Consider the following 17,801-nt stretch of genomic DNA (forward strand, 5'->3'; position numbering starts at 1 on the left):
ATGAGTTGCAGTTTGATTAATTGATTCCGGATGTTTCTGCTGAGCTATTATGTTTGGAACTATCTTCCAATTAATTTTCTATCAATTTACTTGCCATGCTATATCAGGCATAATGAATTCTGGAACTTCACAAACGCTGTGTGTCTTGTGAAGCAAATGTCCATCCAACTTTCCTGTGTGACCGCATCTCACTCGAGGCGTCCGCCTGCACAACGGAATTGAGGTCTTGGTGCCCAAGTAACCACGTGAAGTGCTGAGCAGAGACTAAATTAGGCTCTACCTGTTGGTCCAACCTTTTCATCACATTCATTACTCTCAGGAAGCCCATCTAAGTGACAGATGTTATTTTCATGGAATTGAAGCCAGCAGCTCTTTCCTATGCCAATTTCCCACTACTTGTGGCAGGAAGACCTTTGAGATTACACTTTGATTTTTTTTTAACAAAAAGAGGCAATTTATTCATGTGCTATGCTCAGATATCATGCAGGATTAATTGGGAATGACTGAGTAATTGGCCCAGGAGCTCTTAAAAAAAGAGAGAATTCATGATGCTTATACTTCTCTTTAAAATTCAGTGTTATAAAAACTAGCATGGCAGGGCCCATAGGCTCTCCTTGACCTTGAACAAAGTCAAGAGGAAGGCAGGCTGACTGACAAACCAGCTTAGGTCAAGCAAGCAATGGAACACGTGGTCTGGGCTCAGGTTCAGTGAGAAGTATGAAGGCAGCTGGCCTTCTGTATATAGAGTGGGCTCTGATGGTGTGCAGCCATTGTGAGGGGAGATAATCTTGCAGGAAAGTGATACAAGACAGTGGAGAAGATTGTCAGACTGGAAGCCTGGCTTTTGTCATGCAGCATTCTCCTTCAGCAAAGTCCTAGATTCATGCTCTCTAAGCTTCTCATGTGTGGAGCACACTGGTTTGACCATAAGATAGACCCCAGGTCTATCTTAAAATCAGGAACTGTGCTGGGGGGGGGTGTTAAAGCATATTGTCTAGACTCAACTGATTCTACAACCTGAATTCTGCCTTCAGTCAATAACCTGCAAGATTTTTCCCACAATGGATATGGGAAAGCAAGTACAGTAAGAGTTTCTTAGGCTAATGATGGAGAAGAGACACCTCAGGGAAGAGACAAGAGCAGCATTCAAAGGATATGACCTATATTGTACTGAATTGATAATGAGGGGACACACTTCCTACAAAAGAAAATTAGACTGGAATAAAAAGTAGTCAAGCATAAGGCTATTTGATACTCTCTTCCCAGGATTATATCTTAGCATATCAGAAACTGAAAGGTGTTTAAAAAAGACAAGAATCTGGAATATATTATAATTAAGCATTGCTATTCATCAAAAGACATCATTAAGAATAGGAAAATGTGTGTGATTATCGGAGATGGAGAAGATACTTGTAATAAAGTCATATGATGAGGCCTGATCCAAAATATATAGAGTGCTAATAAATTTATATATTTAAAATAAAGGAAAATAGTACAGATGACAGCAACAAATTTGAGCAGTCACCACAAAGGATGGCATGCAAATATTCAACAAAGAGATGGCTGTGCATTCTGTTCAGCACACACCTCCCCTATGAGCCAAAAATTATTCAAACTGATGCAACAGAAATACAAACACGCATGCACTCAAAAGGAACCAGCACAGCAACGCATTTGTAATAACGTGATGTTTGAAGCTACTCAAATGCCCACACACAAGACCTAAAGCTATCTTTGTTCGGACATTGTCAGTTTTGCAGATGATGCCATTGACCAAGTGAGATTAAAAAGATGTCAGTTCTGCTGGATACTTAGTACTCCCCATCAGCCTTTGTGCATGGTGCTGGGAGACTGTTCGCTCTAGATACTCCATAAATATTCACAGATTCGATGCAATTCAAATGTAGCAAAAATGACTTTTGACTAGGCCGGGGTCCTCACTTCACCGGGTTCTAGTCCCACCCTATTTGAAATGGAGTTTAACTCATTTAAAAACTTGTCAGAGAAAGAATTGAGACAGGAAACAAAAATTGCAGAGTTGGTTGAATGAAAATCAATTCAAGGCTAATGTAAGAAGCTTCTAGGGGAGAAAAAAAATTGCTGAGTTTACAAACCAAAATAGAAAATGACCACTGTCACATTTCAGTTTGAGGGGAAAGAAATAGATTGATTCTTTTCTCTCCATCATTTCCGTAGCTGGTGAAGGAATGTTTGGGAACCCATGATAACAGCAGTGGCTCTGGACAGTGAGTTCTTGGTGTTAGCCAGGTCAAGGGCAGAGATTGAATATACCGATAGGAATCGCATCACGAAAATTGTTTCCCAGAGCAATAGATAGCAGCTCTGAATAGGACTATTTAAGGCAAGTCACAAATCTCTGTCTCTCTAGCTCTTGTCTATCACACACACACACACACATACACATACACACACACACACACACACACACACACACACACACACACACACACACACACCAAAGTGAGGACCCTGTTTTACAATTATGGAAAAAGAATAATGAGGGTCAAACTGAGCCCATAGCTTGGTACACTGCTTGTCTAATAGGTAAAAGGCCCTGGGTTCAATCCCCAGTACTACAACAAACAAATGAAAGTGGCAAGCCATGTATTATGAACTGAAGATGGATTGTTCCCATTGTGATGATGTTGGGGATTATTTTAGGAAGAAGAGATGTTTGTCATGGTAGGCTTTTGGTTCCAAACTAATGTCATGTTCCGTCTTAACCTTTCCCATTGTTTCCTGTAAGTTTGTTTGCTCTTTGTCATTATTTCTCCTTCATTATGTAAGACTGAGGATGTGGCTGAAGTGTTACAGACTGCCTAGATATCACAAGGTCCTGAGTTCAAATGGCGAGAAAAGGAAAAGCCTTCTATTTCCTATTTGGCATGCAACTAACTTGTTCTTGTGGGGTTTTTTTGGGGGGGAACTTCTACTATTTCTTTATGGCCATCTGAATTGCCATCTATGTAACTGCTGTCCAGCTGAATCCCCTGTGGGAACGTACTTCCTATTTCTTTTCTCAGAAGTTCAAGCATTCATTCTGCCTCAGAGTGTTACTCTGTAGTGTGAACAAGCTCAGGATTGGTCTTTAGTGAGCAGGGTAGACTCAGCAGGTGAGAGAAGACATCCGATTTCTTTACATAATCCCATGACAGTAACCACTCCTGAGAGATTCCCAGAAACATTTCTGTGAAAAGGTCATAAGTACGCAATATTAATAACTATCCTTAACACAGACGTGGTCAGTGCTGGCGAATGTAACACATCAAAACATTATTCTATTTACAGATATGTATTCAAGATCATGTCTCAAGTACCCCTATTTCTATATGCTAGCCTATTAATGGTACTAATGTTTCATCCATAAAGTATTTCTAAGCAGCTTCATCACTTGAAATATTGAACAAAATTTTCTGGTAACATTGTTTACATATTTCCGTGTGTGTGTGTGCGTGCGTGTGTGTGTGTGTGTGTGTGTGTGTGTGTGTGTGTACATGCATGCACAAGCACCGAGGATTGAACTCAGGACCTGAGTGCTGTTCCTTAACTTTTTCACTCAAGACCAGCACACTACTGCTTGAGCCACATTTCCATTTCTGGATTTTTGCTGGAGATAAGAGCCACACAGTCTACCCTGCCTGACTTTGAACTGTGATCCTCCTATCTCAGCCTCCTGAGTAGCTTGGGTTATAGGCATGAGCTACTAGTACCCAAAGACAAATTCTTGCATCTATGGTTTTGCCCTACATTTGCACAGACTATGCTTCAGTGTAATTAAGAACGTTATTATTATGATTACCATCATCATTATTATTAGTCTCTGGTTCTGAAACATTTTCATTAGAATCAAGTCACAATGGAAATGGTAGGCTTGTTTTTCACAGTCATGTCGACACCAATCATTTTTCCTTTTTAGCCAAATATAAAGGGTAGTGGTTATGCTCACTTATAAACTACTGATTTGTCATAATTATTTATAAGATGGATAGATGAACTACAAATTAAACTCTTGAACTTGTAAGTAAGGGGAATTAAATTACCCTTTAAAATTTCAACCAGAAAATCAATTCTAGCGTATTAAAGTTAGAGATTTCCAGTCATCCACGGAATCACCGGGCTTTTAAGAGCAGAATGAGACATGTTCCAAGAGGCAGGGTCCTTGTCCACAGGACACGTGCTGCCAGGAGCTGTGCGTGGAGAAGCCTGGCTTCTCGATGAGGATGTACTTATGAGATGGGTGGGACTTCACTGTAGGAGAGAGGAGGGAAGGCATTTCTCTGGGCCATTGAAGGAAGCCCTCAGCTTCCTGTAACATGGAGGAACCACGGCTCATGAGAGATCATCTGCATTGTGGGTCCAAGGAACAGTTTTAACTATGGCCATAAGTCAGAGAAAGGAAGCATGAAAGTTAACTCCAGGCGAACTGAAAAACTAGAGAAAAATGTGAGAAACCCCAAGACATCCAAAGAAGCATGGTGTCCCCAAAGGGAACTAGGACATCAGTAATAACTGATTTGTTAGTGAGCTGCGGGCTGTTTTTGTGTCAAGCAGGTTCTCACTCTCCAGCATGTCTGCTTCAGCCTACCCCGCCATTCTCTTACCCACACTGATGGCTGCCAACACTCACCTTCCCCACTTCCCCTTCCTCTCAATCATTCACAGCATCAAGTAAGAACTTGGAAAGTGTGATCTCATGTATGCCAGGTCCCCGAGTACTCCTCAGGACTTTCAATGTGCAGTCCGTCACTCAGCCTCTGCCCCCTCATACATTCCCTCACACTCTTCCTCTACAGCCATATTGGTTTCCTCTTCATTCCTGAGCACCCAAAATGTATTCCCTCCACTTCGAGTATGACCGTGCCACCTGGAATTCTCTTCCTTAGGGGTTGAAAGGGTTCTTCTCTCTCCCATTTCCTCTAACCTCTGCTCAGACTTTAGGATTTCAGGAAGTGAGCTCCTCCACCCAATTTGAAATCAAAGTACATGCTTATATCATAGCTTGATTTTACTCATCTGCATTTTACTCAATAGCTTTCAGCCCTCTCTGAAAATGTATATGCATGGATATATGTGTGTCTGTAAGTATATTTAAATGTAGATGTACAGTGTGTTAGTGTCATTTCTCATTGCTAGCTGGTTCTTGTCTCTTTTACTGAAATATACTCTTTGGAAGGCGGGGAAGTTTGGGGTTACGGTAAACCCATCATTGAATTAGCTCTAATTACCACTGACTCTTTTTTTAACTAGCCTCTCATCTATGATGATTCATTATAACTTTTAAAGATTATAATGTGTCTTTCAGTCTGCCTACGGGGAAAGAATTCTTTCTCTCCAAACTAAAAAATCTGGTGCGCTCGATAATACGCGGTCAGTTGAAAAATGTATTTTGTTTTTAAGCACTTTTGTATTAGCTTGATTCAAGCCTTTCCCTAGCAGAGAGGAAAAGATGAAAGCAAACCCCTTAGTCAGTCATGAGCTGCTCTAAGGTAAACTGCAAGTCTTTTCTTGATTAGCCCTTCCCCAAACACTGCTCTCATTCACTTTCCCGTTCACATATCACACCTCATTCTGTTTACTCCCAGTTCCTTGTAAGTAGGAACGAAGAAATGGCACAACCCAATCTTTATCTGTAGTCATATAACGTTCCTTTCCAATTTTCGTTGCTTTTGACTTCAACCACAATCAAGACTACCATTTTTAAAAAGTTCAAGTGCCGAACCATCCCTAAATCTGAACCCTATATGGAGATGTTAAAGGGCCCACTATTGGCCTCATCGACAAAGAGGAAATCTCTTTAATCCTTATTCAGAGTAGGAGCCATGATTGTTAGCAAAAGGACCCTAAAGCAATTTTCTGATGTCATACTGTACTTTATTACATCCAGCTCGAAATCAAATTAAGGCCAGGATTCCTATCAGACCCAATATAGAGTGACTCTAAGTCTACAGAGTTGAAATTCATACCAAGGATGAAAGGTCGTCTACAGGCAAATGGCCGCATATTTCACTGAAAAATTTGAGGACAATTTCAGCATTTCAGTTCTCTCAATTTCCTAGAATAGTAAAGACTATTTCCAAGGTACTGACAGATTTTAAATTGCCATACCTTTTGTTGTGTTTCTCTCTCCCTCTCTTTCCCTCTTTCCTCCTCTCTTCCTCTCTTTCTCTATCTCTGCCTCACCCCACTTTTTTGTGTATTTCAGGAATGTCTATGCCAATCTCCTGACCCAGCTGCCAGCATGGTATTAAAATAAAAGCTATATATTGCTTCTCAAGAATTCTTTATTATTTCTCTATCCTTAAATAAGCCAGTGGAGTGGCCAGACAGTCATGATTAGATTGTCTTTACAGTGCCTTTCTCATGGAAGCCATTCATTAAATACCTTTGGAGTAAAAGAAGGAATAAATCATAAAAGTAATAAATACCTAAATACATTAGGAGTCCTGAATATGGCTTTGTTGAATATGTTACAAACAAGCTTCATTTCCAGCAGTACGAGAACTAATCAGACCAGGTTGTCAGGCAACAGAGGTTATAAACAGGAGCTGGCACATTCAGGTCTATGTATAGCTCTTGAAAATATTGAAAATATGATTTCTGAGCTTCCTCATTTATCCTGCTTCATAGTGCATCTAGGTCTCTATATTAAAATGCATCTATTAGCAGTGATCAAATGGGAGGTCACTGTTTGAGCTGCATGGTTCATAGGTTCCATAAATTAATTAGCTAAGACATAAAGGAAAACAGATTCATTGGTGGGGGGGAAGGGGAGAAAATTTCCCCAGTAACTCTAGAAATGCCAACTAAACAGATCCAGAAAATAATGTAACACCTGACTATTGATACAAAACAGGTTCTCGTAAGAGGGGGAAAAATTGAGGTGGAGCTAGTGGCCATGGTTGTGACAGGGGGTTCTGTACTCTGCTACCGTTATTCTTTCCCGTTCATGGTGTGTTTGGGATGCAGCATGGGACAGGCAAAGTGTCACTGACAGTGGATCACAGGAATGGGTCTTTGATTCTGGGAAGGGCGCTCCAATTCTGGCTATGGGCAATAGCATACCAAAAGCATTAGTAAACAACCGGGAACCAATTATGGACTCTGTCCTATAAAGCATGCAGGTATGTGGACTTAGGAATTTGAAGTTCATTTGCTAGATGGATTTCATTATTATTATTATAATTTAATTAGCTTTAAGTAGTTGTCCAAAGAAGTACTTTTTTTTTTACTGCAACACATGCCAGTTTAGGAGTACAATGCATGGTGATCCATGCCACCCTCTTCATCATTCTCCCCCTCCCCCATCTCTTCCAACTCCCCTCATCCCCTTAATTTTCCTAGTTCGATCATCACATAATATGATTAAGGCAAGGCAGCCAGTCTGCTGAGCCTCAGCTGCCCCATATGCAGCCAGGGATCACGAGAAAGTCACGAACACCAGCACAGACAGAACAATAGTTTTCCATCCATGCTGGCTCGTCACTGCTTTTGCTGCTTAGCATCATTAGGTTTCCTCGATTGGTATTCTTTTATTTCGGGCCCATCTCTGCATGTGCCTCGTACAAGGCAATGATGGGCGGATGACTTGCAGAACTTACCCACAAAGAGTTGGCTGTTGAGCTGCAGGAGGACATGCCCGTCAGCCGGAGCCGGTTGTGTCTTCGGAGAGAGCTGGTCTACCTGGATGGATGCCTCCTTCATGTTCCTGCCCACTCGGACATGGTGCCACTGGTTGTCATTGAAGTGGGTGGGCGACTGCACGGAGATCTCAAAGGGCCCATTTCCCACATCAAATGAAAATGTCACAGTAGTTGGAGCTGCAGATATTAGATGTGAAGACTGTTTGAGTCGGTGCATGGGACAGAGCCGAGTGTTAAACACTCGAGAAGAACAATCATCAAACACAAAGGGAATGGTATCCAATAGCCAGTGGCAGCCTTGTAGAAATAGGAATTCTAATGTGGCCTCAAACAGTAAGATATATTAATTCCTGCAAAGGGGAAGGGGAAATAATATATGTTAAGAATGTTGTCTGCCCAGTGCTAGTGGCTCATGTTTGGAATCCCAGCTACGCAGGAGGCTGAGATCTGAGGACCAACCTAGGCAGAAAAGTCCATAAGACTCTTCAATTAACCACCAAAAGGGAGCTGTGACTCAAGAGTAGAGCACTGCCTTGAGCATAAAAGCTCAGGAATGGTGCTTAGGCCTAGAGTTCAAGCTCTAGGACAGGCAGAAAGAAAATATTTTGTTATCTGAGTTAACTAATAATGAGTTAATAATAATTAATAAGTTTATTATTTAAAATAATGCTACTTAAACCAGGGCACTAAAATGAAAGGAACCATCAGAAATTTTACGTAAAAATAGTTAATCCAGTGTTTTATGAGTTACATGTTTTTCTAGGCATGCAAGATACATCTTTGATTTTTTTAATCATCTGAAAAATTGAATTTTTGCTTTAATTACTTTAATTTGTATTCTTAATTTGCTACTACAAAATACTAATAGTTTTCCCAATGGACCATGTGTTAAAAATCACATTATTTTTCTTGCACAAAGACTATCAGTATGCAGAATTCTTTCAGGGGGATTCAGTGAAAAGATTTAGCTGATAAAGTAGGAAGGTGAGTTCCTTAAAAATTAGTCAAAGGATTTCCTACCAAATGGTCTCTCATAGACTTCTCTAGAAAGGGAACTTACAGCGTAGCTCTATCCGTATAAAATCAGTAATTCCCAGGTTCTCTAAAAACACTCCAGAGAGAGCTGTTGTCTTAAAAAAGAAAGATACATCAGCACTAATCTCTCCATGGAAAGTCGGAAAATGTAGGTATGAAGCCTCAGTATTGAAGGAAGCTGAATTCCAAAATGATCCTGTTTTTTAAAGAGAGAGAGAGAAAGACGAAAAGAAAAAGTTGAAGAACACAAACTCACAACTGAGCATGAATAGTGTACAATAATATTACTTTTTCTATTTAGCTTTTTCTTCTCTATTTAGAACATTGTTTAGTCATACAAAAGTGCTTTACATTTTACTATGATCCAAGGCTTGGATACAGGGCGAGGGATTTCCCAGGAATTACAACCCTGAATTCTTTTCAACACGGGACAAGAATTATCACTGCAAAAATGATCTCAGTAGACGGAAACACAGTCTCAGCTTAAATACTATGCTCCTTCAAAGTCATATTTTAAGAACATGCCAAGCTGTAATAGCTTATTTTTTTTATAACTTGAAAGTTTAAACACCTACTTGCTTTGATTAAAACCTTAAAGAGCCTCACACTATTTTTCTGTTCTATCACACATACACAGTTTACAAGCTCATAATATCAACTATATCCACTGATGGATCTCCTGATCTTTTTTCTAAACAAAGATTGCATTCTAACTGTCTTCATCTAATTACAGACCAAGACTGACTTCCTCTATGCGGTGCTGCTAGTCCCTTGAAAATACACTTCTCATTCACAGCCATCCCTCATTTGGCTTCTAAGAATCTTGTAAATGGATGCCTCTCACGCCTGTAAGCCTGACTACTCAGGAGGCTGAAATCCAAGAACTGAGGTTCAAAGCCAGACCAGACAGGAAAGTCCTTGACATTCTTAGTTCCAATCAACCAGCAAAGAGCCAGAAGTGGAGGTGTTGCTCAAGTGGTAGGGCACATCATCAAATGAAACAGCCAAGCAGGAGGGCAAGGCCCTGGGTTCAAGTTCCAGTATCAGTGCGTGCGTCTGTGTGTGTGTGTGTGTGTGTGTGTGTGTGTGTGTGTGTGTGTGTGTGTATACACATACACTCAGAGGAGAGTGAAGTAAATGAAAAGCATTCTCAAAAAGTCTACAAATACCCAGATTAAGAGTTTGGGACAACAAAAGGATGTGTGAAATATGTTAGCCCTAAAGCTAATTATAATTGCATCAAAATACAGCATTTGTCTTGTTTTTGTTTGTACTGGGGGTTGAGCTCCACGTCTCATGCTTACTATGCATTCACTCTCTGCTCCATATCTTCTTATGGTTGAGATACAGGTGCACAAAATCACTCCCCAGCTTTTTTTTTTTTTTACCAGCCCTGGGCCTTGAACTCAGGGCCTGCGCACTGTTCTTGTACTTTCTCAAGGCTAGAGCTCTACCACTTGAGCCTAAAGCATCACTTTTGGCTTTTTTCTATGTAGGTGGTACCAGGGGATCGAACCTGGATCTTCGCACATGCTAGGCAAGCACTCTACCACTAGGCCATGCCCCAAGCTCCCTTCCCAGATTTTTTTAAAAGTTGAGATAGCATATTATGAATCTTTTCTCTGTATTTTTATATTTTTGCCAGTCCTGGGGCTTGAACTTAGTGCCTAAGCACTGTCCTTGGTCTTCACTCAAGGCTAGTGCTCTATCACTTGAGCCACAGTGCCACTTCCAGCTTTTTCTATGTATATGGTGCCAAGGAATGAAACCTGAGTCTTTATGCATGCTAAGCAAGCACTCTACCACTAGGCCAAACTCCCTGCCCTGAGCATTTTCTCCTTCTTTTCTTTCCCTTCTCTCCTTTTTACTCGGGCTAGAAATCTATGACCCTCTCAATATCAGCGTCCCATGAAGCACTGAGCCTGACTCCAGTACAACATTTTATCTTCACTTTTTCAGACCTTTTTTGTGACTATCTGCAACTTTCCTCTGAAAAAATTCTGTGGGTGTTATATAGGAGAAAGTATGAGAGCTACATTATAAATGCAATGGCAGGAGCTGACAGGAATGAAATGCAGCTGGATATGTGTAGTTGATATAGAAAATTATCAGAGAAATGAGCTATGCGCTGTAGCTGCCAACAGCAAATTCTGGGCATACCAACTAGCAAAACCCATTTTTAGTTTTAAGCAACTGCCCTATGCTCACACCCAACTCTGATTAAAATTTTCTCAGTGTTGAAATCATCTTTCCAGAAGAAAAATGAACTGATTCCTTAGAGTCCAAAAGCCACAATTCCAGAACAAGTTTGTTATATCAGCCTAAAGCTGATACCTAGCTTGTCAAAAATCACAAACTTGAGTCTGATTCTACATGTCCTTAGATCTTATTACTCTGCTAAATTCTTAAAGGACTTATTATCTATTTATTTGCTCGATTTTTCTTGCGGACCTTCTCGAAAGTGAAATCAAAAGTCAATTCATAGGTGAACAATTTAAGAGCTGAATTTATTCATTTGAGAATCTCCTTCAATGGATTTCTTTTTTCTTTTGAGGCCAATATTACCTGAATTATATCAAGTCTATTCCTAATGTCCTTTCCTCAGCTATTTCTATGCTAGCTCCTTTGATCTTAGCTCGCAAAACCAATGCAAGAAAAACTCACAATATCAAATCAGAGAAGATAATAACATTTGTGTTTCTAACAATTCTTACCTCATCTACCTGATGGGTATTGACATGGTTTGCTCTTGAAATGTCATATGGGAAAATGAAAATACAGCTGTAACTTTAACTTAGGGAATGCTATCCAATCTTATTTTGTGTGATTATACAGACAACATGCAGAATTGCTTACAGGGTTTAAATTAGAGAATATTAATATAAAGAACATTTCATTTGCTTCATATTGTACCATAAGTAATTCAGAAAAGCATACTTCAGAGGCCTTTAGGGGACTGCTTGGAGCAAAAGAACAATTCTTCGAATTGCTGTTTTCTGTTCAATGAATGCTTTTCTCATAATGAAAACAATTTGTTTCCTGAGGTATCTACCACACTCTTATACTGATAATAGTATGTTTTGTTTAGTTAGCCAACCTTATTTTACAGATTCACAATAGGTAAGAAATGAGGTAAGGACATTTTATGAGCTAAAGAAATTGCTGCTAATTCAAGACAATTATAAAGGAAGCGAGGCCAATATTTACATGACTAAAAAACCCTAATGGCACCAGATAACTCAGCCCTTTATGCTTTGTGCTGAAAGGCACCCATGAGAATCTTGGCAGAAAAGTTGGGGAGAGAAGGTAAGGAGAGGGCCCAGGACAACTCTGCCAGGCAGCAGTCTCAGGCCCTTGAAAAGGATTCCATGTTTTTTGGGGGGTAGGATTTGAAATTCCCTAGGGTGCCCCAGGAGCTGATCAGAATCCAATCTCATCCTGTGCGGATTGTTATCAAGGGACCAAGAACATCTTCTTTCATCCCAACAAAAACACATCACAGTGCATTACCTTAAGCAATCAGTACTCAGTAATAATTAAATGGCTAGCAATCTATATATTTTCAATTAAATCCAATACAGGGCACCAGAGACTTGAAAATCCTTTGGCAACACCATCCTATTTTTTTTTTCTAGTTGATTTTGTGACTTGTTCTTTGGGGGAATTTTCCTCTCTTTTTACAATTATCTTCAAATGGTTGTACTGAGGGATTCCAGTGCCTCGAGTCCATTCCTGTGTTCAGTGCATCACCTCCCCCATCCTCCTGTTGCCCCAGCCAGGCCACACCCACCCAGCTCCTCAAGTTTCCCAGGTCCACAGTTGCAGTGCGCATACTGAGTAGCAGAACAATTTTCACCCACCATTCCTCTCTCCACCCATCTACCCCCTTCCCTCACATCCCGCGACCCCCTCCCTCAGTTAAGACACATTTCACCCGAGTCAAAATGTCGGTTAAATGTTCAAATCCACTCCATTCCATACCACACTAAAGTCAATTTGAGCATGGGCATGCATGTGTTTTCATGTATGCTTATATTTTAGGTTTAACTTCCACATATAAGAGAAAACATACGCCTTTGCTTCTTAGCCTCTGACTTTACTCAATATAGATGTTTTTCCAGGCCCATCCATTTTCCTGAAAATGACATATAATTCTCCCTAATGGATGACTAAAATTTCATTAAATATAATATATAAAGGTATTATGTATTATAAATAGTCATTTACACATAATTATATACTCAGTATATATTTCATTGTATACACACATATATCAGATACATATAACTGACATATCTTTCTTTATAAAGAAACTGAAATATATATATAAAGGATTTGTTGACTTATTTACTTAGAAGTAGGTGATATACTACTATTTATTCTATATAACAAGAATTTTTTTTAAAAAGCCCATTTAGAAATTTTAATTTAGTGCTATATTAACATATGTATTTCTTAAAAATAAATGTGCTAACCTTTTAGTTTTCTCATGAACAGAATTGTCCTTTTTAATGAATACATTTACAGAGAAAGAATGTAGATGTGTGCTTTCCTAGGGCATGACTAGAGGTAGAAACTGGGGGAAGATAGCAATTAGAATCCTTTCTTAATAGCTAAAATTTTTAGAAATGTCCAGGCACTGATGTAAGGAATATTGGCCATCAAATGCATCTTCTAAATATTTATGAATTGTTAAAAATAGACTGGAAATATAGATCTCTTCAGAAATAAAAATTGCACGATTAATTACATGTTATATGATTAGAAACAGAAAAGCTATGTATTGATTGGTTATAACACCATTTCCTCTTTTTTAACACCCCTCTGTTTGGTTTCAACTATTTATGAACCTCACTAGAAATCCATACAGCAAACTGAAAGTGAAGCATATGAAATCTGACAGGAGATAATTACAGTCTGTGGTTGTAGATCCACAGTAAAGAGGAGAAAGGAATCCATCAATGGTTATCCAGTGTGAAAGTTCTCTCCTCTCCCCTCCTTCAACTCCTTCAGTGACACTGGATGACTAATACCTCCTACAATGCAGACACGTTATCCTCAAAGCCAGAAGCTAATGGCTCACTCCTGTAATCCTACCTACTCAGGAAGCTGAGATATAAGGATTGTGGTTCAAAGCCAATCCAGGTAAGAAAGTCCATAAGACTCTTACTCCAGTTCACCACAAAAACAAAAGAAACAGCCAGAAGCGAAGCTGTGGCTCAAGTGGTAGAGCGCTAGCCTTGAACACAAAAGCTCAAGAACAGCTCCTAGATTCTGAGCTCAAACCCCAGGACCCATACCTCCCCCACCCCAAATATTGTCCTTATACTCAAAGAATTTTACACACAATCCCTAAGGAATATATTCCTTATCATTATTCTTGCATTCATTTCGTATAACACTGGCTTTTAATCAATTCTTCAGACAGTATTAATTTAGAAGACTTTAGAAGAATAGAAATGTGGGTTAGGTATAAGAGGGTATACAAAAAAGAAAATGAGGTGAGTGAAACTTATTTGAAATTTGCATTTCATTAAAGATCTGGTCATTCGCCTATAGATCAGAATAAGGTGGGGGAGAAAAAGGTATGGAGGTATGTTAGGTACCCAGAGAGATCTTTACAAGTGTTCAGCTCTTTTTGTTTTGAAGCAACATACTTTGAACAATGACAGGATCATAATGTACAAAAGAGATAATCTGATTAATTAAAGATAAATCTGGGCAACCTAACATAGAACCCCTTCATTAACATGCACAGCCATTGATAAACGTCCAGTCCAGACATCTTTTAAAGAAGAGCATCAGCTACCCACAGACCTGTTAAAACCAAATGCAGGTTCTCAAACAACAAAAAGAGTCATTTCTGATCTGAGAAAAACACAACAAATGTCAATGCAATTAATACCTTTCATTGACCACACTCTAGTAAAAGCGTGACTGCTTTATCGACATGGTTAAAGTCAAAAGTGACTTGATACTCAGAGTATTATCCTTTTTTTGAAAAGCTTTTTCATATACTCTGTTAAAAGTCTTCAGTGTCTTTTTGTACACATATAGACTTTTTTAAGTATATGTTTTCAATTAAACATATTGAATTTTTCCACATCTAGATATTACTTTTATGTATTGGTGAAGTATTTGACTCAACAATCATCAGCAAAAAATAACAGGTAGTCAATTATTCATAATTAACTGCTTAGTCAATGGCTTCTTGGTACGTATCGGACTTAGCTATAGTCCTATGTGGCTAGAGACAGATGGGGAGATACATTTCTTAAAGAATGTCACATGATTTATCTTAAAGAACCCCCTCTCTCCTCCCCCAACCCACCCTGCCTCAGATCTGGGGATTGAACTCAGTGCCTGGGTGCTGTCCCTGAGCTTTACTGTCAAGGCTAGCACTCTACCATTTTGAGCCACAGCACCACTTCCAGTTTTCAGAGAACAATCAGAGATAAGAGTCTCATAGACTTTCCTGCCTTGGCTGGCTTCAAACCAAGATCCTCAGATCTCAGCCTTATGTGAGTCAACAGTGCCCAGCTTAAGTTATGTTTATTGTTGTTGCTGTTGTTGTTTGTTGTCTTTATTTTTTGCCAGTCCTGGGCTTGAGCTCAGGGCCTGAGCACTGTCCTTGGACTTTCTCAAGGCTAGAGCTCTACCACTCGAGCCTTAGCACCACTTCTGGCTTTTTTCTATGTATGTGGTACCAAGGAATCGAACCTGGGCCTTCGTGCATGCTAGGCAAGCACTCTACCACTAGGCCAAACTCCCGGCCCTTAAGGTATGTTTTTAAGGTGAAAAACATTTCTTTAATTTTCATTTGAAGTTCTGGAAATACTAAAAGCATATATAATTAATGTGTCTGCCACTCAGATAAATGATTTCAGAGTGGTTAACAATCTATGGATAGACACTCCTGCTGATTTGAGCACTTAATGAGAATATACACGTGTGTGTATGTATATGTATGTGTGTGTGTGTCTGTGTTGATGTATATCATGTATGTAAAGCATACACATATATAAGACATGTATGCCTATGTGCATGCCTGTCTGTGTACATTTTGTGTGTGATGTATAAGGTGTGCATGAATTTTAAAATTCTGCTTTACATGTTAATATACCGAATAAACATAACAGAGGGTCTCATTAGTTTAAAGTCAACTCTCTCCCACACAAATTGATTTTAAAGAGAATAAGAGATTAAAATGAAAAATGTTTGATCTAAATGACATTTGATGCTTCTGATGTTCTAATTTTATCCACACTCATCCCCATCCCACTGCCTGCCAGATTCTTAGGAATTAGTTCATAAACAAAGTGAGTACAAATTTAAGGATCCTGGAATGCATTTATGGACGGGGTCATAAGGAACAACCCAGCAATCGTTTCTCTCCAAATTCTAACTCGCTTTCCCACCACCCGATTTGTCAAAGGCACTCACGGAATAACTGCCAGAAATATTTATCTCTGTGTTTATGTTTTCGCAAGAGAAGCCTGAGTGGTTACCACCTGATAGACATGTGATGCTTAAGTGAAATCTCCTTCCTCGAGTAAGTTCCCCGCACATTTTCATGAATCACTTACTGTCTCCCCTACAAAGCAGAGGTCCCAGTTTATAAGCTGCTTCTGACAGAGGCCGGCCAGTGTCTGTAATCACAATCTTTGTTACTGGTAGATGCTCTTTATAAGAAAGGAATCCAGTGTCATTGGTCCTAAAAATTAAAATTAAAGAAACACAGTAGATAGTTATTAAAATTATTCTGGTAATTTTCAATTTATTATTTTTTTTTCTGGTCCTGGAACTTGAACCTAGGGCCTGTGCACTGTCCTTCAGCATCTTTTGCTCAAGGCTAGCACTCTACCACTTGAGCCACAGTGCTGCTTTCAGCTTTTTGGAGTAATTTACTGCTGCTAAGAGTCTCTCAGTTTCCTACACAGGCTGGTTTGAACTGTGACCCTCAGATCTCAGCCCCTTGAGTAACTAGGATTACAGACGTGAGCCACGACCAGCACCTGGCTTATTCTGGTGATTTTTAAATGAACAGCTTGCAGTGCATTTCAAATTTGCTAAATTTGCATACAAACAAGAAAATAACAGTCCAATTGCTCATATGAGAACACTAAATCCGTGGTAAGTTAAATGTCTTCTTGTATATATTAAAATTCACAATACTAAATGCAGCATATGTTAAAAGTAGAATAAAGTTGGAGGTATTTTTCTTTCATTCATGGGACTATTTTCTACTTTTGGTTGAAAAGTTCAATTCGTTAACATTTAATACAATGACTGACTATATATTTTTAGTTTTAGCATTTTGTTTAGCTACTTGTTATTTTTCCCTATACCGCCTATTTTCTTTTTGCTCCCTCATCTTGGTCTAGTCCAAATTTCTAATATTCGGATTTTTTTTATTCAATTCACTTTTTAGCTAAAAAAAAACTTTTTATTTTAATGTTTGCTTTGTGAAGTGAAAATATAGCCCCAGTTTATCACACTCTACTATCTATCATACTTTATGATGGAAAATAATATAAATATGGCCTGGACACCGTGGCTCACATTTACAATCCTAGTTACTCAGGTGGCAGAAAACAGTAGGATCATGATTTGAGGCCAGCCTAGGCAAAAATTAGTGAGACTTCCCCCACACCCCATCTTAACCAATAAAAGCTGGTGTGGTGGTATATGCCCCTCGTTCTACCTATGTGAGAAGCCTAAGGAGAACCACAATGCAGGCTAGCCTAGAAATAAAAGCAAGTCTATATTTTAAAAATAATGTAAAACTGAACACCTGAAACTCAGATATGTAACCTTAGCTGTTCAGAACACCGAGAGCTGGAGGATTGAAATTTAACACCAGCATGAGCAGAAAAGTTCTTGAGACTCTCAAAAGTAGCATCAAAAAGCCAAGCTGAATACCTAATTCATGTGGTGCCAAGAGCCAGGCCCGACTACTGCAACAGAGAAGTCAAAATATTACCAATTCATTTAATTACCACCACATACACACCAATGAACTCCACATTTGCTCTGTATGAACTTGTTCTAATGTAGTTAAATGTAAATGTTATATGCTACAATAACTCAGTGGATTTTATTTTT

The 17,801-nt window shown here is 39.2% G+C and overlaps 1 protein-coding gene across 1 annotated transcript in view; it reads right to left on the reverse strand.

The window, feature by feature from the left end:
* Cntnap4 (contactin associated protein family member 4) overlaps positions 1–17,801 on the reverse strand; it is a 219,936-nt gene that overhangs the window by 33,579 nt on the left and 168,556 nt on the right. The window contains exons 15-17 of the mRNA XM_090357257.1: positions 16,283–16,410; positions 8,722–8,892; positions 7,620–7,838 (exon numbers count right to left, since the gene is read on the reverse strand). Of these exons, the coding sequence (XP_090213383.1) occupies positions 7,620–7,838; positions 8,722–8,892; positions 16,283–16,410 (518 nt within the window). The remainder of the gene's footprint in view (positions 1–7,619; positions 7,839–8,721; positions 8,893–16,282; positions 16,411–17,801) is intronic.

Source organism: Megascapheus bottae, chromosome 24, assembly GCF_031878675.1.
Source record: "Megascapheus bottae isolate mThoBot1 chromosome 24, mThoBot2.hap1, whole genome shotgun sequence".
Classification (NCBI taxonomy): domain Eukaryota; kingdom Metazoa; phylum Chordata; class Mammalia; order Rodentia; family Geomyidae; genus Megascapheus; species Megascapheus bottae.